The sequence below is a fragment of the Sturnira hondurensis genome, unplaced genomic scaffold (genome assembly GCF_014824575.4).
Source record: "Sturnira hondurensis isolate 20B ecotype Veracruz unplaced genomic scaffold, ASM1482457v3 Scaffold0014384, whole genome shotgun sequence".
NCBI classification, from domain to species: Eukaryota; Metazoa; Chordata; class Mammalia; order Chiroptera; family Phyllostomidae; genus Sturnira; species Sturnira hondurensis.
In genome coordinates, this window is record NW_028087015.1 from 42372252 (window position 1) to 42395602 (window position 23351).

The following is a 23351-nucleotide window of genomic DNA, read 5'->3' on the forward strand; positions in this document are numbered from 1 at the left end:
AGAGGAAGCAAGTAAATGCCCGGAGGGACCAGTCAGAGCAGCCCTGCTCTCAAATACACAGATTGTCCTACTGAGTGAAAGTGTCTGAGATCTGCTAGGACCTTGCCACCATGGCATTAGGCGAGGAGAATCTGACATCGCCCCCTCTGCAGCTGAGGTGGGGAATATTTAATAGAAATGTTTAATATTTTACTTTTATTTCTCAACAAGTTCAATGTGTTCGAAGCAAACATTTTTGTGTTCGCTTTGGAACCCTTCTGGGTTTGCGGTTTCAGCTGATGCAAATGGGCGATCACTTCTGTGCTTTGCCACTAATGGTCCTGAGGGTGAGGGTCCCGCCCAAGGGAGGAAAGCCAGTGGCATGGTGCTGCTGAGACTCAGCGGGACACGAGGAAAAGGAAACTTTCACACCCAAGTCTGGTCACACGGAGAAAGTCTTATTCTGTCAAGGTCTTCTGAGCAAGCGGGAGTGACAGAGAAATATGGCTATGATCTCCACGTTGTCAGAGGTCACTCCTGGGCCACTGCAACAGCACCTTGGATGTGCCAGTCCCTCAGGCCACAGCTGAAGAATCCCGAGTCCTGAAACACCCTCTGGTCCTGCCACGCTCCGTCTCAGGGGTCTCAGTAGCTCCCACCGCCCGAAGCTTCAAGTCTGTGCTCTGAGGCCGTCTGGCTCCACAGTACACGTCCAGCCTTTCTACCCTCCCCCACCAGGCACACCCCCATCACGGCCAGGCCTGTTCCTGGCAGTGCCCCTGTAAGCCAGTCATGCCCCTCTGTCATTGCCCTGGGGCTGGTTATTTGCCTCCCATGCCCCTTTATCTGCATCCTCCTTTCCACAAGCCTAAACATCAGTTGCAGTCCCATCACACCCGTGAAAATGGTCCTGGCTGCACCCATCCCCCACTTCCCGGCTCCTTGTGCATCGATGAGTTCCACCATGCTGGCCCTCAGGAGCCGAGGGCGGCGTCCTTCAGCCGTGTCTCCTTAGAGCCCGGAACCTGGCCCAGTCAGGGCTCACTCTCGGTGTGTCACCTGAAGTGATCAGGTGCAAGCAGCTTCTCCTCTCAGCATTTCTCACGAGCAGTGGGTCTATAGAGAAGACATTCTGAGACCCCACAGACATGGCTCCCACTTCCCTTCGTACACGCCACTGGGTATGAACAATAAAGACATTTTTGTGGCCAAGCTCAAGACGCACAGGAGATTACCTGCTAAAACTACACTTTATAAGTAGAAATTTCTTAAACAAATATATACTTATTGGATTTTAATTAAAGAAAGTTATAGGGCTATAAATTTTAATATATCAAAAATACACCTATTAGTGCTAATCTACAGTAAAGATGGATGGAGACCAATGTAAGTTATTTCCTGGAAGCTATGGATAGAGTCTAATTATTGGAAATAAGTATTACAAATAGGCCACACTTGGAGTGACCTCAAGGATGTTTTGGGAGGTCTCCACGTCCTCACACTGTCTGGAATCTTGTTTATAACACACACTCGAGTCACATTTTCCTTTTGGAGAGATCAGCCTGGTGATAGTGACTGTCTCCAAATAGTCTGCATTTCCTCTTCCTCCTCAGCAATCTTTTCAAGAAAAATTACTGTTGGAGAACTTCAGCGCCTAGTTCCAGGGGACACGGAAAATGTCAAGAAAAGGTCAGAATGAAGCCAATTACCAGGAAGGCTTCACGAAGGAAGGGTGTTCTCCAGGGAGATTTTGCTTAGGGAGGGAAGAGTGGAAATTTCCCGCAGAAGAGGATGAAGAGAAAAAGACTAAGGAGACAGAAAAGAGGACACAGGTCAAGAATCCTAAGGACCGGGTCTTGTCTACACTGTGCGTTCACGTGAACAAGCTGTGGAAAGGAACTGGAGGAACAAAGCAGTTCCCTCTGAAGGAATGGTTTGAATGTTGGACTGAAGAATTTGGACTTCATCCAGCAAGCGACAGGGTGCCATGTGGGTCCATAAGCAGGAGCGTGGCAAAAGGAAAAGGTATTTAGGACAATGAATCCAACAGGAGCGCGGAGATGGCCTGGCACCCTGCGCAGGGAGGAGGAAGGCATGGAAGTGGTAGGCGGGGCCAAGAAGAGGGGAAGAGCGTGAGAAACATTCCCTGTGAAGCAGCAGCCAGCCACGTGTTCTCACAAGTAGTAGGAAAAGGGCGTCTTGCAGGCAAGTCCAGGAATGTGAGTCTCTGAGGCCAAGGAAACAGTGCTGGTGCTGGGGATGGGGAAGGGTGTTCGCTGCTCTCCGTTGGCGACGACCATTTGCCCTCAGAGCTTCTGCCTACTTTCACCACCTTTATGCCCAGCTAAGCAAATTAGCAACCATTTATTTGTTGCTGATTTTTAAAAAATTGTCCCCTGGCTGTTGTGGCTCAGTGGATCGAGTGACTGCCTGTGAACTGAAGGGTCACCAGTTTGATTCCCAGTCAGGGCATGTGCCTGGGTTGCAGGCCAGGTCCCCAGTAGGGGGCGCACGAGAGGCAACCACACACTGATGTTTCTCTCCCTCTCTTTCTCCCTCACTTCCCCTCTGTCTAAAAATAAATAAATAAATTTTTTTTAAAAAAAGAATTGTCAGAGGCATTCCAATGTTTTTTAAATTTTATTATGTATTGATTTCAGATGTATAGCTTAGTGGTTAGACAATCATATACCTTACAGAGTGACCCCTCGATATTTCCAGTACCCACCTGGCACCACACATAGTTATCACACTGCTATTGACTATATTTTGTATGCTTTATTTTTTTCCCTGTGACTATTCTATAGCTACCAATTTGTGCTTCTTAGTCCCCTCACCTCTTTCCCCCCTCCCCCAAGCACCCTCCAGTTCTGTCTCTGTATCTATGAGTCTGTTTCAATTTTGTTTGTTCATTTATTTTGTTGTTTAGAGTGAAATCATATGGTGTTTGTCTTTCTCTGGATAAAAAAGCTGTGGTACACATATACGATGTAATATTACTTGGCCATAAAAAATAATGGACACCTACCATTGGCAACAACATGCATGGACATAGAGGGCATTATGTTCAGTGAAGTAAGTCAGGATTTCTCGAACTTCAGAACAGGAAAAGAGTAACCCTCCATCCCATTGTACCTACTCGTGGGACTGGGGTGGGATCATTCCCTCGCTCATCAGCTGCTTGGAGTGCCGTGGCTACCTGGACAGAATCAAGATTTTGGCAGGAAAGAGGAAGGGGAAGCAGGCTGGGTAGGCAACCAGCCACATCTACTACTTAAGGGAGCTTGGTGGCCATTATAAGGGGTTTGAACTTTACTCTGATTATATGAGAAGCACTGGAGAATTTTAGATAGTGAAGTAACATGATCTGACTTATGCATTAAAAGGTCACTTTGTCTGATGCTTCCATAGTTCATTGAAGGGGCACACAAGCGGAAGTGGAGAGATTAGTTAGGAAGCTATTTGAGAGTCCAGGCAAGACGTGCTGGGAGCTTGGGCTGTAATAATAGCCAAGGAGATGGAGAGGAGGGAATTGAGATGGAGCCGACCTCCTTGTTCATGGTTTTAAGGCAAGGACAGGAGTTAGGGCAAGTGAAGGTACGAGATGACCTACGGGTTTGGGGCTTAAACACCAGGATGGACGGGGAAATCTTTTACAGAAATAGTGAAGAGTTGAGAAGGAACAGGTTTGGTCAGAGATTCCTCAAGTGTATTTGGATGGAGACACCTGCTGGATACGTAGTGTGGTCTGCAGTTCAGTTGGGAGGCTCAGTCTGCAGGTAGCAATGTGGAACCATCAGCCTACAGATGATATTTAAAGCCATGAGACTTGATGAGCTTCCCCTTGCATGGGGACAAGAAGTGGAGCAGGGTGGCTGGGGAAGGGAAGAGTCTGTGACACTTCAGTGTGGAGGGGTCACGCAGAGGAAGAGAAACCAACAAAGGAGACCGAAAAAGAATAGCCAGCAAAGTGAAAGGGAAACTGAGCAAACCGGGCATTATGGAAGCGAGGCAGACCGAGTCCTAAAAGGCAGGGGTCTGCTGGGTCAAGTGCATCTTCTAAGGTGAGTAATATGGGAAAGGAAAAGTGGCCAGTGTGGCTGTAATCCTAGCAGATTTCGTGGAGGGGAGGGGTCTGAAGCACAGCTGAAATGGATTCAGAAGAGAAGAAACCAGAAAGCGGAGTCAGCACGCAGGAGGGGTTTCAAGGATCCAGGAACAGCAGAGAAGATTCTGGGAGCATAATGCCTAAGAAACCAAAAATAGACCATACTTTCCAGATGAGTTTCTTAATTGCTTTTTTTAATGTTATTCTTGAGAAAGAGAAATGTCCAATTAACCAGAACCTATTGTGGTTTTCATCTGAAATGACGTTGGTGGCCCAACAATTTCTGGCTTCTCTAGATCCCTCGCCTCTCCATGCTCCTCCGTTAGAAAGAAACTAGACAACTCAGAGTTTCCAGTTCAGGGCAGGGGCTCACAGCCGGCAAGGCTCCACTGGGAATCGAAATGTTCACACAAAGTCTTTTGGTTGCTCTTCAGTTGCTCTCCGCCGATGCTAGGAAAAATACATATATTGCGTTTACTGCAAATCCTCAACTTGACCTCTATGAAGGCTCTCATCTTCCTTTGCCCCGTCTACCCAAAGGTGCCCTTCTCAGCCTCTTAAGCACACATCTGCCAGAAAGCAGAGCAGGGCAGGAGTGGTGTGGGAGTCCCGCCCCTTTCCCTCCCCCTCACCTCCTGGCCCCAGCACAATAAAAACTCTGTGCAGAACTTGGCTGGCTGCTGCTTTTCCCACATTCGATCAGGGAACACTTAAAGCCATACAGTGTCCCTGTCCTGCCAGAAAGCCCGTGGGCAGGGTTCCTTTCAGACTGACACAAGGACATACTGTCCCAGGCATCTGTGGCCAGGGTACTGGCCACATATGGATTATCAATAAGGCTTTTGACTCTTTTTCTTTATGCCGTATCATCATCATGGTAAATGTAATTCAAGCCAGGAAACAGAACTTACATTCTACGCTGTAAGACTTTGCCTGCCCTAGGGCTACAGAGAAATATAGCTCCTTTTCAACTTAAACATACTCCTTCCAGAGAAATGTCATACTTTTTTTTCCCACACCTGGTATAATTTTCTACTTTAAATGGATGCCGTGTGATTGGATTGACTGTTTTGACTGTAACTTTCATTGTCCATCTTGGAAACTCTAACGATAGATTTAGAGTTAAGAGTCAGCACCCATCAAGGTTGCTTCTCGCTGGAGCCAACAACTACAGAGGGCACACGAAAAGGACAGAGTTTAAAAAAATAAGCATCAGGTCCCTTGCTGCCAAGGGACGTGCCCATGGTGGCTTGTCACCTTATCCATCTCCACGCACCGTTGGGTAGAGCTGCCATTTTCCACTGCAAAACAGTTTTTGGAGCTGGTGCCGTGTAAGCCACAAAGCAGAGTTTCAACAATTCCTTTCCAAAACTGGACTTCAGAAAACGAATTGAAAAATTTCGAGTCAGGCGTCTGAGAGAAGCTGTGTCAAAGTCTTGTTTCTTTTTACTGTATACAGATATGGCAGGTATTATCTGTGAAATGCACACGGCCTTCCCCAGAGACTCCGTTAACTAACAAACCCGTCGTCTGGCAACCTGAGCAAAAGAAGAGGCCGTTAGTCCCACAGGCCAGACAAGCCATCATACCACCAACAGTCACTGGGGCTGGGAAGGATCAGATATGGTTCCTGCTTTCAAGACACTTCTAATTGTGGGGGCGACACTATAAACACAAAATAATGCAAAATACAGCACAGGGTGTTTGTAACTATCAGCTGAGTGGCATGTATAATAAGTGCCACTAATTGAGAAGCAATTGCAATCATAAACATTGTCAAACATTCTGTTGAGCACTTCATGTACGTTATGTTACTTTCTGAACTGTCATCCCTACTCCGTAGGTGGGAATTAATGTCTGATCTCCCCATCTGGACAAAGCAGAAAGGATGCAGTGAGTGAGCAGGGGCCTAGACTCAGAAATGTGCTGGATGGCTGGCCGATGCATTGGTCTGGGGTGAAGGGTCCATTTAGGGGAATCAGGAGCAGTGGATTTTGGGGTCTGTGTTAGTCCCTTCGCCGTCAGACCCCACTCTCTTGCCTGGGGCCTGGCACAAAAAGAGTGCTCAACAAATATGCCTTTAACAAGCACGGCCCTCTGGTCTGTTTCTATGATCTAGACCAAGTACAGCGGAATAACGGTAGCTGGGAGTTAGAACCATGCACCAGACAGCCTCAGGACCCGATGCCAACATCTCCCAATTCCCAACCATGTGTTGCAATCCAGGATTCAGGTGGGAAGGACACACCCCAACAGGACAGGTCTGCCAGCAATAGCGGCCGAGACTCCTTGAGGTCCCTCTCATGGAACCTGACATGATGAACACTTCCCAGGTCCTTTCCCAAGCCTGTAGGACAGTGGCAGATCTGACCCTGGCACCTCTGCCACCTCAGATCCTTCCTCTGCCCTCTCCCTCCCTCTGCTGGGGCCACACCGGCCTCCTCCTCATTCCCCAGACCCGTCTCCGAGGCTGTGTTTTCCACGCTGCTCTCAGGTCTATACTAGCCACTCCCCCACATCTCACTACGCCGCTCTGCTCCCTGGCGGCCCCTCTTTGCTTATCTCTTTTCCATACCCACACACACTGGGATGCAGGCCCAGGAGGGCAGGCTTCCACCCGCTGTCCTCACCACCGTGTCCCCAGCATCTAGGACAGCATCTGGCACCTGGGAACTGCCCTCCCACTGCAGCTCTGACTGACAACCCCTTTCTCTAGCTCTCAAATGCTGACTTACCGAGAGAACAGGATTTCATTGGAGATGTTGCATGGAAATGGGTGAGTGGAGCTTGGAAACGAGGTAGAGTGGCGGGAGCCCAGGCCAACCCGTTTATAAAAGATGCCTTTGCTCAGAGCAGGAAGAGCACACCTTAAAACCTCTGGCAAAGTACGTGCTTTCTTAGGGCACTTTTTACGTGCGCCGCTTCTGAAATACTGCCTGGGCTCTGCAAGAGCATCCGTGAATTTGCCAAAACAGCCGATTCACGCGACTTGCAAGTCCACTACCAGCCACAGCCGAGTAAACAGGCAGCAGGCGCTGTGCACCTTGACCTCGCCGGGATGGCTCTCTGCTGTGGCCAGAGCCAGGTAAGGGCATCCACCCAGGTGGTAGGAAGGGAGGTGAGGAAATGAAACCATCTTATGTTCATCTTATGTTCATTTCTTTCCTTCACCAAACACATTTCAACTGACGTGAAAATGCATTGAAATGTGCTGACTTTGCCTCACATTTGAGCCTCTGTGGTCCCAGGAGAATGCTTGTCCTCGGGTCTAATGATGCGCCGTATGTAGAATGTTCTTCTGTGTAAGTGGGGAGTCAAAAGGCCACAAAGTGATACATTCAAAATACTAAATAAAAACATGATGCCCATAACTCTTCTTGCAAGACTGAGTGAGGCGGTCAGCCATTGTATGACTAGGCATTTAGCAGTCACTGTATCTAGGAGACTGGGCTGACACTTGGTGGATCCAGAGGAGAAGGAAACATGGTTCTTGTCTTCAAACTTCAAGTTTATCTTCATTGGTAAATCAGGTAGCTCAGGCACTAGGCAAGGAGTCGCTTGTGCCGTGGGCCAAGTATTAAGAACAAGGGGTCATGAAAGCACAAAGGCTAGAGAAAGGGATTTCTTCATGGAGAAGACACTGCAACTGATCTCGAGGGCGGGGGGCGGCGTGGGGTTCACACAGGCTCCCATGTTGGAGGGCCTCAATGTGTAGCATTGGCCGATTGCAATGGTATAAATATTCCCACCATGGCTGCTTTCAAGTTAATGGCACCAGGCCACTGAACACAGAGTTGGAAAAAGATGCCAGCTCCCAGCATTCTGTCTGTGAGTCACCCTCTGAGCGCTGGACTGTTAAATCCGTCTGACTCTATTGCTTTAATGAATGAGTTCACAGATATTAAAAACACCTAAGACAGCACTGTAATGGGAGAGACCTTTCTGTCCTCCCCACATGTCAGCCTGACCTTCCACTACTCTGTTTTTCCGGTCTCGGCCCCGTGCTCCTGGCTGGTGTACCTAGTACCCATGTCAGCTCAGCTGCCCTGTGATTCTGGTTGTGGCTCTTAGCATGGCTGTAGTTCTTTTGGGCGCCCACTAGCACATGGCACAGAGCGCTGGCTCACTGCCCCTTGCCCAGCGTCAACACCTTTGCTCTTCTCTGTGATGAAGAGCAGTTTCAGGTATGCTCACTAGGCAGTGTTTCCACTGTTTTGGTGGTGATTGGAAGGGGAAGCTGGAGGAGTTGCTGGGAAGCTCTGTGGAAGGAAGACGCAGGCCAGCGGAGACCCAGCATTCATTATTAACTGCTCTTTTTAGTACTCAAAAACACCCTATGAAACCCACCACCAATGTGTTCTCCTTAGGTCACTGCACCTTTGACCAGCCCCATCGAAGGGCTACGTATGCAAAGCCCAGTCCCAGGATCAGCCTTTAACTGCAAGCAGATGTCTGCAGTATGTGTGTAATAAACTCGTGCCTTTTTTCTAAAAAAAACTCCCCAACAAGAGCACTGCCAGACAAGAAGGGAATGTGTGAAACCTCCAGTTATTAGGAAATTTCCACCTTCATCCCACTAAGCCAGAGGTGGCCCCATGAGAAAAGAGGGGGCTTTCTCATTCCACATTGATTCTCGCCACCCGGAGCCCCACGGCTCCCAGAATGAACTCACAATGAACACGGCTGCTACGAGTTTGTTTCGACGCGTCCTTTTCCTTCTCTCGTTTCTGTGATGCTGGTTTCTCTTCCAAACGTTCTGTATATTGTTTGTAAAGCAGCTTCTTTTAGCCACCAAAGGCGTCTGGAAGCACCAGTCTCATTTCATGTTCCGCTGTCGTCTGTTTGAATTACCTCATGGCACTGGCTCTCAGACTGGCTGTTCAAGTGCAGGAAGAACAGGCTCCTTCGCGGTGCCCTGCGGAGGGGATGCTGTCTGTCTGAGACGCCCGAAGGTTTTCTGTTCAGGTTGCCCGGGCTTCTCCAGAGCTGCCAAGAGTCATAGCACGTACACAGTGATACCCTTCTTTCGGGAGAAACCGTGGTTGGGAATGTAATGCAGTGAGCCACGGAAAAAGGAAATTCTGGCTTAGAATCACCCCTGCCCTTGGGTCCAGGGCTGGGTGTACCAAAGTGGCTGTGACCAAGAAGATGACTGCTGTACGAAATTACTCGGAGACAGAGCCAAGGAAGTGGCCTGGCTGCCAGGTGTCACGAGTCTTACCTGGTTCCTCATGATGAGCCCCCGAAGGGGATCTCTGCCCCAAGCCTCAGCAACCCGGCACTGTCAGTATGACCTCCCAGAAGGTCCGTGGCACTCAAGTAAATCAGCCAGTGCCCAGCTGTGCCGAGGGCCAGCTGCGAGCACAGAGTAGGGCAGCTGGAGAAGCGGACCCTAAAGTCACACCGTGACCCAGAGCTGAGCAAGAAAGTAGAAGGTAGTGAAGCATTTCCCAGCCGTGTCGTGTGGTGAAGCTCACGTGGCTGGGGGAGGGTCCCACATACAGATCGGCCAAGGCCATGGGGATTCCGGGTCTGTGGACCTGGGAGAGGGCCTGGAATCTGTTTGTGGGACAGACGCTGCAATAGGTCTGCCTGTCAGGCAAGTGCGGGGAACGGGAGGGCGGGGTGGAGTCAGAATCCGACTCCAGTTCAAATGTGGCCTCTACCTGGTAGTTACTGGGTCGTCTTGGAAAGTCGGTTAACTGGTCTGAGCCTCAGGTCCCGCCACCCTAAAGTGGAGCTAACAGTAATACCCACTTGGGACTGTTTCTGGGAGGATGAAATGGGAAAGCCCAGAAGAGTGTGCTCAGTACAGTGCCTGGGGGCATTGTAAGTGCACAGTAAATGTGAGGCATTATCACGTCACACACACATTTTCTGCCTTTGCCATCAGCCAGCCCCTTCTGAGGCAGCAGGATGGTCTGGGACATGGCATTACAGTGACCAGACGGGAGCTTGAACTGGACCCTTTTTTCAGGGTCAGGCTAGAGGCAAATAGGTAAGTACTTTAAACTGAAAACTCTGGTGATGGTGGCCAGAGCCTAGCAGAGAGGAAGGACGGAAAGGCAAAGGTGGGCCTGGAAAGAGGTTTAGAGGTTGAAATCCAAGCAGGAGAAATTTCTGGAATGTGGTCAAGGATAAACAAACTTCAAAAAGACAGGAAAAGTAGTCAAGCAAAACTGTGATATCTGAGGAGAGACACAATTTGCTGAGAAGAAACTTTTATTTGATTACCTTTTAGCCCCCAAACCAGTATGTTTTTAAATTTTTTTAATTGATTTTAGAGAGAGAGGAAGGGGCGGAGAGAGAGAAACGTCGCTTTGCGGTTCCACTCACTGAAGCACTCACTGGTTGATTCTTGTGTGTGTACGTGCTGGAGACGGAACCTGCAACCTTGGGATGGTGCTCCAACCAACTGAGCTCCCTGGCCAGGACCCAGAGGCAATGTTTAAACATGTTCAGTTCGTCTTCATCTGCCTCAGTTAAAACCTTTATTATTTTACTAGGTCCCATGTCCTATGCTCCTAAGGGGTGTTCTAGAGAGTAAAGTAGCCATGCCTGGGACCCAGGGAACCCACAGTGCATGCCGGGATCCAGGCAACCCACTGGGCGTCCTCGGGGAACCTGCTGTGCGTCCCCGACCCGGGCAAATAAACCAGGCAGCAGAGCAGTCCCAGGGCTGCTGGTGGAGGACAGCAGCCCTGCCTGAGGAGAAAGGAAACCTTCCAGGGGAAATCCCGCCCCCCAGCTTTACTGACATAAAACTGACATAAAACAGTCTGTGTACAATGTACATTGCAGTATGTACACATTGCAAAATGATTGCCACAGTCAGAGGATGTCTTCCAAGAGAGATTTCTTGCCAGCTGACACATCGTCCTCATGAGCCTAAGCTAACAGTGCTAACAACAGCAGACCGTGACCAGTGCTTACCTGGGGGCAGAGGTCCTGTGAGGCCGTTGGCCTACCTCCCATTGTCGTGTTAAAGAGTTGCCCTATTCAGTGCCTTGCACACTGCCTTGGCCTCGCACCCTGTTCTCGGGGGTTCTGAATGGCCTTGCTGCGCAGGCGGCCAGGCACGATGCTGGCCAGAAGGCAGGTTCCCCACTCTGACTCCTCACTGATGCAGCGGAGAATTCCCCAACTCCCAGGAACTGCAGCTGACTGAGCCCCAGGCTGACAGGCAGATCTGCACCCCTGCCCCACCTATGCCACTTCCCCAGAGTCCCGCTGCCCGCGCATGGCCTGCACGGGTAGTGGGGGTCATGCTGGGCTTGGGACAGCATCCCGTCCTCATCTGTGCAAAGTCCTAAGTGCACAAAGTCCAGTGTGAGAGCACTGTCAAGTGCTCCGTGGGAAAAGAGGTGCCAAATTCAACACCATATCAGGGGAGTGGCTACCATAACGTCAGAACACTAATAACAACAATGATAAGACTCTCCAACACTTACTAAGGACTTGCTGCTTTGTGTATTGAGTATCCTGCATGTACTACCTGGTTTAAACCTTACATGTAGATACTGTTGCTGTCCCCAAACCAAGGTCCAGATGCATGCTATAGTCGGGAAGCTGAGTACAAGGTTGGACATACACAAGAAAGGTTAGGTTGCAATGAATTCCACTCTCGGATCCCTGTTCTTGGGCAGGTCCAACCTGAGGCGCTCGGCTCAGGACATGCAAAGCAGCTGTTCTCCTGTTTGCAGGGTGAAAAGGCTGTCCCCAGTGTGCCCCTGACTTCTCCCCATCTGCACACCCCAGAGCACGGTACTCCTGCGTGGCTGACCTAACGATCCCTGTACAGAAATTGGGCTCACTGAGGCCAGAGACTGTGGCCTCCTCGTTTTATAACATGGGCATTGAAAAACCCCTCTACATGTTTGCTTAGTTTTTGTTTTTGTTTTTTCGGTTCAGTTGTTGATGATTGTGAGTTTCTTGTCATTCTACTATTTATAGTTTTTGATCTTCTATTTCTTAGATAAGTCCCTTTAACATTTCATATAACAAGGGCTTGGTGAGTGATGGACTCCTTTAACTGGGAAGCACTTTATCTGCCCTTCCATTCTAAATTAAGGCTTTGCTGCATAGAGTCATCTTGGATGTAGGTCCTTGCCTTTCATGACTTCAAATACTTCTTTCCAGCCCCGTTTTGCCTATAAGGTTTCTCTCGAGAAATCAGAGAAATGGGGATGACATGGAGGTTTTTCAGTGGGAAGGGGGAGCGGAAAAGGTACAGGGAATAAGCATAATTGGTAGGTATAAAATAAACAGGAAGAGGTTAAGAATAGTATGGGAAACAGAGAAGCCAAAGAACTTATATGACCCATGGACCTGAACTAAGTCAGGGATGGGGGTCGTGGAGGGCTGGGGGCTGCAGGGTGGAGAGGGGATAGAGGGGAGAAAATTGGGAAGACTGTAATAACATAATCAATAAAACATGCTTTAAAAAAACTCCTCTACGAACCTCTGGGAGTTGTGGTTCCCTGCTTGTTGTCACCATGATTTGTTTCCCCCTCACTGTCACTGCTCAGCATTTGTAGACATCGAGGACAGCTTTGACACTAATTAGAACCGACAGCTGAGCATGACACCTCCACGGCAAAGATGGCACAATTTTGTTTATTGGGCTCCGCTTTGGTAACCAGCGCCCTCTCGGCTCCGGCCCGAGTCTGCGGTCCCCCCAGGAAGTCAGCCGGTCCTTTCCTGTCTTGATTCACCACATACTGTGGAGGGTGTTGGCTGAGTGAGAAGTTTTGCTTCGTGAAAATGTTACCAAACACTGACACCAGGAAGGGGAAAGCACCAGATGTCTGTCTGCAAGCAAAGCAAACTCCCGGTTTGGGAGGAGCCGAGTGGCCAGCGCTCCCCAAGCTTTCCCAGGCCTCAGGCCTGGCTCTGCACGCTCCCCCGGGGCCTCCTAAGTGACCCCCGCGTTCCCCTCAGTCGCTCTCCCGGAGAAGCGTGGCAGCTGGGCTGCCGCACCGAGCCAGGCAACCGGGGCCTGTCCGTCTGCTCGACTTCAAGCTGCAAATTGAGACAAACTTGCTGGCTAATTTTGACCCAGATGACACGTAGGATTGTGTGCCACGCCATGACAGACTTGACCGTCCTCTCCCTTTGGGCTTTCGAAACTCTCTCTCTCACACAGATGTCAGTGATTCAGGTCATTCACGGTTGGAAGTTCTATACAGTTGCCAAACCTCAGCAAAAAATATTTTATGTTTTAGGGTCCAACTTAAGGGATGCAGTAATAAAACAGCATGCTCTGAGTTTAGCAAGAAGCCGGGGGTGGCAGACGGGTTCCCCATAGTGGCAATGCTAAAGACAGGGTATCCAGGCAGTGAGTGGGCTGGAGGGATTGTCCTAAAAGGCAGTTTTCCTTTCTGGTCACGTTCAAATCAAGGCATAGTTTATTATCTTTGTGTCATGACTCATTATTGCATTTGGGAGTAAATGAGCTTCTACAAATGAAGCTCATGGTGAAATTTCAAGGGAGAATAAAAAAGAAACATTTTCAGAACTAAGAGTCATATAGAATTTAAAATATTAATTCACCAAGCCCACAAAGCTTAACTTTACTTGGAAACAAACTCTCACTGATGTGCCAAGCCTGAAAAAAACTTACAAGGGTTAGAATTCTGTAGTGTCTAAGGTTCTGTATTGTGGATTCCAGGCCTGTTAGCCAGGCAGAGGGGAGGCATGGACAAGCACATGGAAACGTGTATCAGAACACCTGGGCAGGTGTCTCCCAGCTCAGAAATTCAGGGAGATGGGAGCAGGTTTGCTCAGTGCCCACACATCTTCCTTTTCTTCTTCCTTTTTCCATATTAGAATTTCTTAGCATTGTTACTACTGGTTTCTACTGAGGACAAAAAGCGTGGGTTTTTTTTTTCGCTGCTGTCAGGGCACGCTCCGTGTTTGCGGTGGGCCTGGACCACGCTGCTCTCTAAGCATAACCCATAGATGACATGAGCTGAGGTGGGGAATCCCAGAGAAGCCCCCTTCTTCCCCAGATAAGCTGCAAACTTTTGTAGCTGGGGCACCTGCAAAGCAACCCAGTTCAGCAGCTCAGTGACAACTACCCTGCTCATTTTCTGTTCTTCCTGTTTTTGGTGCAGCCTAATCCTGGTATCAGTAAAATCACAGCTGCTTATATAACAGATGACTCATTGCCCCTCCCACATCATAACGTTCAACATCTCTCTTGTCTAGCATTTCACTGCCCCCCCATCCCTTCCCCACCCCCATGACTGCTCACATGGTTATTGCTAAAAAAATTTGTTTAAAGGAACTCTTTTAAAAAATAAGAATTGATATTCTTCTTTTTCATAAGCAAGACTCGGGACTCAGGTGACATAGGGAGACATTGTTTTCATTGTCCCGCCTGCGTCTAGGATGACAGGGGAGGTGACTAAGATCAGAATGGTCCCATTTGCTCTGACATCCATGAGGGGTTGTTTTTAGAGGTGGGCAGCTATTGTGAGCTTGGCCGAAGCCACCTTTCGTCATTCGAGGATGAGATGCCATTCAAAGGGGAGACCACAGCAGACCAGGTTTACAGGGATGACTAATGGTTTTCTTCTTTCTCTTCCAGCCATACCTGCTCTCCTTGACAGAGCGTCCCAGAGTCTGCAAAGAGTTCATCCAGGCCTGGGGACAAGTAAGAATTTCTGTCCTTTCCCCGCCTTCTGCAATGCTGTCTGTGCTTTACTATATTTTAAGCTACTGTCATTTCTCTGTTGTGGTATTTGTGATAAAGTAACTGGATGGATGAACGACAGGTTGGAACCACACAGGCAAAATGAAAGATTCTTTTTCAGGTTCTCTGCGAGGCTGCTTCTTTATTTCTCCTATTGGCTTATCCATAGAGGTTAAATAAAGCCAAATTAATAAGAAGGGGGAAAAAGATGCAAAAATTTATTGTGCACCAACAGTTAGTTTATTAAATTTAGGAACCTGCCTTTTTTTTAACAAATCCTGTGTTGTATTGTCGTTGTTATTTTGCATTATTTCTTTCCCTGGCCATCACATCGACAGTTACACCTTATACTCCAGAATTCTGCCTTCGTGCGAGCTGCCTCTTTTCCTTAAAATGCCTTTGCTCATCCCTTTCCTGCCTCCGACGAGCCCCTCCTCCCCTCCCCAAGACTGAACTCGAACATCAGCTCTGTGGGGCAGCTTCCACGGACCTCTCTCCATTTTTCATGACAGCATTTACCTTGTGACGTTTTACTGTGTGTGTTACTACCAGGCACAGAACTCAATGTGTTGTGTGCGATTGTGTGAACTAATTCATTGTGTTGGGCTTTAAGGCAAAGCCCATGTTTTATGCTCCTTCTAAATCCCTCACATAAACTTAAAAACATCCCAATCACACAATTGGTCCCTTTAATTAAGCTCCAGGGATGGGCTTTTTCAGCAGTTGAAGTACACACTGGCGGCCACCTTTCATGATAAAGGAAGGGAAGACAGTATACCTGATGAAGTTTAATCCATTGCTGTTTTGTTGGTAATTCTAGTCTTGGGAAACTATAATTGGGTTTTTATGATGAAATTGTAGAGTAAGTCTCTAATAGGAAATGTAAGCCATTTCCTTGGATGTGGCCCCAAGGGGTGGTGGGACCTGTTTGTCACAAGTGGCATCCACTTGCCAGCTGTGCCAGACCACAGACTCTGTGGCCCTCCCGTCTTAGAGCAGTGAATCTGCTCCTAATCGACGTGAGGGGTTGGGAAGAGGGACTATTTGGTCATGTTTGGGTTGCCCCGGGGTGCAGTTCACATTCTTCACTCAGCAGACAGTGTGCCTTACCGCTACTTTCTGTAGGAAAATGAGAAGGAACCCACGGAGAACTTTTTCCTGGTGGTGCGTGCTTCAGCCCACACTGGAGTCCTGTCCACACATAGGCAAATACCCGGCCCTTCAGTTCCTCCAAAGCGGCAGTGGGACCTCCCCAAGCCATCCTCTTTGTCAAATTGGGGCTCTAAGGAGCTCCAGCGCTGAGCTTTGCCAGACTACAACCTGTGGGTGTGGTGGACATGGTAAAGAAATTCCCACGCGCCATTCAGCAGGTGTTGATTTTCTATGTTTGGGACAAGCAAAACCAAACTCGCCAATGATTATTCATGTGTGGTGTATCTCACAGACCCTGACCTCCCTACCCAAGGAAGAATTGCATCCTTCTTATCTATAGTCCCCTGCGCTCTGTCCCAGGACTGAGTGGGCAAAGGAACGCATCCGCAGATGTGTCCGCACCTGTGAGCACCTTTTCCAGGGCCCATGCGTGGCACGCGGCCGCCTCGCCCATCTGAGCACCTCACTGAGAGGCGACAGACGCCCGGCTCCCAGTACCTCACTGTGTGGCTGTGTACACTGCCACTGTGTCACAGAGTCAATTCTTCAGAAATATTTTCTGGAAAGAATGCTATTTTTAAATGTCCCATGAGGATTTTTCAGCCCACACACGTGGGTAGCTATATATTTACCTATGTAAAGGCATGGAAATGGGCAAAAACACAGTCAGGATAAGAAGGGGCTTGAGGGAGTTTCAGTTGAAAGAGACATATAAGCATATTGGTCATGTTTTAAAAAGTAATGGCCCAAACTTACCATGAAGAAGGTGCTTCCTTGCTGCTGGGAAGAGTGATGAGGGTGGGTAGAATCTTCTAGAGAAAAGCAAAACATGTTTAGTATTTCTGAAGAAGGCAAACACCTCAGGTTCCGTGTTCCTTGTGTTTTCCAATAATTTTATTTCTCATTATGTCAAGTCATTCCTTTTCATGGAATTTGTCGCACATCACTAAGAAAGTGTGAGTTTTGTTATTAGTGGCATTTTCACCTCCACTGGAGAAAAATGGAAGTTTCATTGACTTACATTCGGAGCACAAACTAGCCCAAGATTTTATGGAAACAGGCATTGTGAACATAAATGTCAATGGCTGAGGTCAGAGTTAGGTTTGGAAAGGATTCCCAAAGATACCACGTTAGATAGGCCCAGCCAATTTGTACAAGGGCGCAAACAACTTGGTTCACAATCATGAGTTACTTTTCAATAGAAGACACTGCTCTGGAACGAACGTTTATTACAGTAACCGTCCTTGGGCTTGTTGGGTCCTCACTATACTTTCTTACCTGGACTCTTGTCCTAGTTTTTCTTCCCTACCGCCCATTTTGCGCGTTCCAAGCTGTTCTGCTCTCCACTTCTCATTCATTCTTCCTCTGATGCGCGATACTCCTGCGCAATCATCTTCTGTAGCTCGCCTGCGTTTTCTAGATGAAGAAACTCCCCTTGCTGGCTTTCAGGGAAGCCTACCACATGGGCCCCAGGTGCTTGTCTGGCCTTATTTCGCCTGTATTCCCTGCATCCCCATGTCTGTGCCCCTGCCTTCCTGCTTCATTATAGCCATTCATAACTGCTCCTTTGCCAGAAATTTCCTCTTCTTTGCCTCCCAGTCAGGAAAAATTCTTCTCGGATTCTGTCTTCGAGGCATTTTCAAATATCACTTTATCCATAAAGCTTTTTCCAGGTCTCTCCAAAAATGCATACTTTCATCCCAGAATCTCTGTGACCTGCTCTCTCTCCTTCCCAAGGAGAGAGAGTACGAACACAACTCTGGAAGAACGCGTGTTCTGGAACAGAACAGCTGGGTTCCCGTCCCAGACCTATCGCGTGCTCCTGCGTGAGCTTCTCTGAGTTTTGTAACCTCTCTGTGCCTTGGTTCTGCTCCATTTTGCTTCCTTATTTCTAAAATATAGATGCTAATAGTGTCTAACTCACAGAGTTATGGTGAGACTCACAAGTGTGATATATTTGAAGTAATGAGAGTAGTGTCCGGTCCTGTGTTATTTATTGTCTTCTCTTATGGCTCTTATTTTAGTTCAACAAGTATGAGAAATGAATGGGAAGTTTCCCATCCTTGGCTCAGTTTTAGATCTTAATATTGTGTGTCATTTGTTTCAACCTAATGGAGACTTTAGTTTGCTTTCTATTCCTTTTTTATTAATAGACTGGGCTCTCTCTAAGGATAAGGGTAGGGGCTGTACCTTACACATCCTTGTAGCCCACAGTACCTGGTCCATGCCACGCGCTTAGTGAATAGTCATTGGATTTTGCACACATACTGAACAAATGCAAAAAAAAAATTAGAAGCCTGGTTTTCCCTACTGTCTTACCCACTCTTTGGCTGCCACCGAGCACCTCTGTGCCCTCCAGCCATCTTGTACAAAAGAGAGATAAAGATAAACAAGAGGAGAAACTTCTCTTGTCTGTTACTATAAATACAGTCTTTCCCAAAGGCAGTCCACAGAACCTTCACTTCAGGTCATGGCTCTGGCATCATGGTCTAGTCTTGGGACCTGTCACAGGACATCTGTGTGTCATCACGGCAGTATCCACTTGGTGCTTCAGCTGACTCCTGCCTGGGGCCCATCACTGCCTCCACAGGAGCCAAAGGACCCACTCAGCTGTAAGCATTCTTTTTCATCAGACATTTTCAACCCTGAGGATTCCATTAGCAGGCCATGCGGCTAAAATAAGCACAACACAAGAGAAGTGTGTGTGTGCAGGGGTGGCACCATGGAGGGAATGCGCAGCATGTATTTGTTGCAGAGAACTTGAGCTTTGACATGCATCAGAGAGCCACGCCGACTTTAAGTTCTGACACTGAAGCTGACGTTACATTCTGGACAGTCCACTGTTTATAAACAATTCAGCCAATGATTCGGTAAGTAAATACAGATGATTAGCATCCCTTTTAAGGGAACAGTGTTTATGTTGGCTCTCTCTAGCACCCAAACTGCTGGTGACCCTTTCTGACTCACAAACAGCTCATCTCCAGATAATGCCAAGCATCCTACAGATCCTATGTACCCGCCTTCCACGATTCTCTGAAGGAGGAGGCAGGCAGGTAGAATTGGGCACTTTATACAGGAAGAAGGGGAGGTCCAGAGAAAGCAGCTCTCCTGAGTCTTTCAGCTGACCTGGAAGAGAATAAGTAGATACCCATCAGTGCAGAGCTTGCAAAGTCAAGTGTAGACAATGCATACTATTGATACTTCACGTGACAGTATTCAGTTATCTTAACTTCCCATGTGGTGGTTGGGAGATAAGGATTCTTTGTAAGATAATTACTAGGTCTTAGCTCCTCCTTCAGCTCCCAGAAATTTGCTGATCCCTGGTTACAGGTCAGTAGATACTGACCGCTTTGTTGATGAGGGGCCTGATCTTCTCTGGGTGGGCTGAGGCCAGGGTGAGTGAAGCCTCTGAAGCTGGAAGTGAGCATAAAAACAGTTCATGGTCAGCCACCTCAACCACCTGCAGGTCCTTTCTGTTTACAAACATATGTCAAGGTCTTCTCTTTCTCCTGGAACCTGAACAGTGAGAAAATAGTTCGACATCTGTGGACATAGGCCTCTAAAAGCCTTGATTTTAGGTGTAATTAAATTGTTTTTGAAGTCTGAGAAGGATGATCAAACATCTCCCTGAAAATTCCAGGGGACTTTGTGTTCTCTGCCTACCAATTCCTGGTTTGGTTTCTCTTCCAAAGTGTGACACTCGGTTGTCAAGGATGAGATCCAAGGCAAACATTCTTTCACCCTGGGTGACCCCAGTGGGTGGTGAACACGTTTAAATGACTCTTGGAAGTCAAAGTCTCCCACAGTTGGTTGTGACCTTTGAGTCCTTGTAGCCCACAGCCTTCTGACTGGTCACTCAGCTCAACAGCTTCAAAACCAAGGCTGTACTCACTGCCCTCAAGAGAGCTCTGGCTTCTGCACACACAGAAGCCTCAAGGACAGGCCCCGAATCTGTCATTCCAGAAGGGTCTTTGTCCACCCTGGCTCCTTGTGACTATGAACAACTTCTTCAGATAATGTGTGCCGGTGCCGTGTCATCTTAAATTCAGGTGTGCCTCGAATTCAATACAAATTCATCTGCATCCTAAGAAAGCAGACTATGCATCACACTTATAACACGATATATGGACATCAGTCCTGGCTGGTGTGGCTCAGAGGATGGAGTGCTGGCCTGCAAACCAAAAGGCTGCCGGTTCAATCCCTAGTCAGGGCACATGCCTGGGTTGTGGACCAGGTTCCCAGCTGGGGGCATGTGAGAGGCAGCTAATCCATGTATCTCTTGCACATCGATGCTTCTCTCCCTCTCTCCCTCCCTTCTCCTCTCTCTAAAAATAAATAAATAAAATCTTTTTAAAAAGATTTATGGAAATCAAACATAGACACCATGAAATAGTAGTTCAAGTAATAGTGTGCTGCATGGCACATATCTGAGATAATATATATTTCAACAAGAAATAATTAGTCACTTGAGAAATGATAATTATGAAATAAAGAATTTATCACTCAGAAAAGAGATTCTACAACTTCCAAAGGGCTTTGTAAAATATATTATTTATAGGAAATTAATTTGCATGTAATTCACAATAGATGATACAAAATAAGCTAATTTTTGGAAGGTCAACAATTATTTGAACGAGGGGCTACCGTGGCAGGGTTGAGCAGCTGCAACATGCACTATAGCTCTGCAAATTTAAAATATTTACTCTCTGGCCCTTTAAGAAAACTCCTGTTATAAATGGGAAAAAGATTATTCCTGTAATAAGCTAGTTTAGGGAACTACTCATCATGTTTGTATCGGTTATGGTCTTTTAGTCTCCGGTAGGAAATTATCTTCAGTTTGGTAACTGCCATTCACGAGAATGCAGGATTCACTTTACAAATTTACTTCCCAGGCAACTCCTACACTGTAAAGGAAGATTGATAGTATCTCTGATCGGTGTGGACAAGTACATTTTACTACTATTGTTATTATTATTAAAAGGCACTCCATCAGAGGAAAGCTGGACATCCGTAGGTGCCTGGTGACAAATGGGATTGGGCAGCTGCACTGCCTGGGATGCTTCATCATTATCTCACATTATCTCAGGAAGAGTTATAGGCAGTGTAACACGCGGCTCCAGTATGAGGCAAGCTTAACTCTGCAGATTTGTGGGTCTTTCCTACACTGTGTTCATGCCAACAAATAAAGACCTCTGGTTAGGAAATTGTGTGCTGTCAAAGGCTCCTGACCTCGAGACCTCACAGCCTCCTAATAGATGCTGCGTTTCGGATGATCGGAGTCCCTGAGGTGTTCTCAGGTAGTGTTCCTGTCTCAACAGCCACGGGTTATCTTTTGGCGCTTCACATGTCATGGAAAAGCAGCCTTTAACTATTCTTTTTGGCCTCTCCAAATGTGGATCAATGTGAAAGCAAATCCTTGCAGGCGAGGCCACTTGTGCTTGCGTCGTCAGCTCATGTGGCTCCGTGCACCTGTCACCATGCAGCGCCTGCCAGGAAACGGGAAACACCTGGACAGCATCCTCACTGGGGTGGGACGCTTTACACTGTTGTGCCTCTTCTGCCCTGAACTCAAACGGCTTGTGTACACGTGGTGTCTTCCTTTCTAGATTGGAAGCTCTTTTGAAGGCGGTAACTGAGTCCCCCTCATCTTTCGATGCTCTGCTCCCTTTCTCACAACTTCGGCGGCTCTTACACAAAATGAGAGCTTCATATTTGTGAGATGAATATCACACTGAGGTGCTGAGTCACTTGAGGGCCAAAGCAGAGGGAAGTGGGGAGGGAGCCATTAGTGTGGATTTGTGGCATGTGAGGTCGGCATCCCCCCAACACTAAGACCAACCCAGATGAGTAACGATCGTTTCCTCGACTCGGGAGCAGTCGAGGGGAAAAGAGGGCAGGAGGCCCTACCGAAGTCGTGGGGGTGTTTGTTCCTTTCCGACAGGGGTGGTTATGACAAACGCTGTCCCTGGTTTCAGACGGAGTCACCCGCTGTGTGCTGAGGACTTTGGAGTCAGGGGGCTGGACACACGATTGTCATATGTATGCACCCAGCATCCCGCCAACACGCCAGGAGCTTTGAGCTCTCCATCTGTACACGGAGACCTCAGCATCTATCTCAAAGGGGCATTGTGCGGAGCAGACAGGCACCCAGAAAAACTCCGGGCACGGCTAGGAGTGGAATAAATGTTTTTTATTATGTCAGCTGCTGCCACTTCTGTCCCTCTTGCTCCTGAAAGAGTAGCGATGGCAGCCTGTGTCGCTGGAAGTGTCCACACTCCCCCTCAGCCCGCTTGCCAAAGCTTACCTCCTGTTGAAGTTTATTTCTATTTTCCGGGAGGACGGGAAGGATGCTGGATCTAGGAGAGCAGATCTTCATACGTTTTTTAAAGGAAATCAAATTCTCACAGACTCCAGAGAATGCCGGCACAGCCCAGGTGGAGAAAAACTGATTTCAAAAATAAATTTGAATGGGACGGATGTGTCATTTCATTGTCACCTAACTCTTCAAAGGGGCAAACATTAAGCCATAGCCCAAAAGCCCCTTGTCTGAGAACCCTCCTTCCGTGATTTGCTGTTAGCAGATCAGTGCAGACCAGAGGTTGGGTGGTCCCTTTAGAGGTAGAGCAGGGGGCGCTGGAAGGGAGGGACTGATGGGCCTGCCCAACTCCAGCTGGCCTGAGATGAGACGTGGACACCAGGCAAGAGAGAAGGGGTGGTGGGTAAGGGGGAGGGCAGCCAGGAGGCAGCTTCACTGCTTTGCAGCCTTTCCTCGGGGCTGCCTTCGGGCGACATTAGGTAAAACATTTATCGTTACCACCGTGCTTGGCACCTAGTGAAAAGTCCTTCCCTTCCTTCCTCTTCCCCTGAGAAACCTGCCCCGGGGCATAGAAGACGTGAGGCCATGCAGAGGGGCTGAGAGGTGCAGTGTCGAAACAAACTCCTCCTACTTTTCCAAAGAACAGAGTGAATTCAGTGCCAGGCCTTTTTCTGTGAACTTCTAGAACATTTGCTGGCTGCCTGAGTCATTTGGCATGATCATGTAGTCTTTTAATGGTAGAATTTCTTCTATAGGTATAGACAGGCATGGTTTTGGAGTCTTTAATGTGTTCGGGCTGCATTATGCACTGCACTGTCCAAGGAAAAAGAATCGCCGGACTTCTGAAAACAGAGCATCAGGGGACTTCTTTTCGAGGCTGCCACTGCGCTCAGGGCGGCGGGCATGCGCAGCTCCCAGTGTTCACGCATTCAGAGTTGGATGTTTCTGCCGATCCCCCCCTGAGTCTGAGTGGAGCCTTCCTTAAATATCCACAGGGGTTTCCCGAGGAGGCGTGTGAGGACACGGAGTTTTAGAAATGCCACCTGGTCTCTGGTCTTGACTCCAGCCATCATTCTGGAGGGAGACGGCTAATAGAGCAG

General features: G+C 48.1%; 1 protein-coding gene and 1 long non-coding RNA gene across 4 annotated transcripts in view; one reads left to right on the forward strand and one right to left on the reverse strand.

The window, feature by feature from the left end:
- Positions 1-23351, forward strand: part of GHR (growth hormone receptor) — a 218056-nt gene that overhangs the window by 147712 nt on the left and 46993 nt on the right. For 2 of the 3 annotated variants that reach the window (XM_037063239.1, XM_037063240.1), the window contains exon 3: positions 14679-14744. The exons of the other annotated variant lie outside the window; for it this stretch is intronic. In XM_037063239.1, the coding sequence (XP_036919134.1) occupies positions 14679-14744 (66 nt within the window). The remainder of the gene's footprint in view (positions 1-14678; positions 14745-23351) is intronic. 3 annotated transcript variants of the gene reach the window in all.
- On the reverse strand, positions 4291-9669 carry LOC118998816 (uncharacterized). Its single transcript, XR_005068954.1, has 3 exons — positions 8760-9669; positions 5364-5625; positions 4291-4537 (listed from the first exon to the last, which is right to left on the reverse strand). It is a non-coding gene; the product is annotated as an uncharacterized LOC118998816 (long non-coding RNA).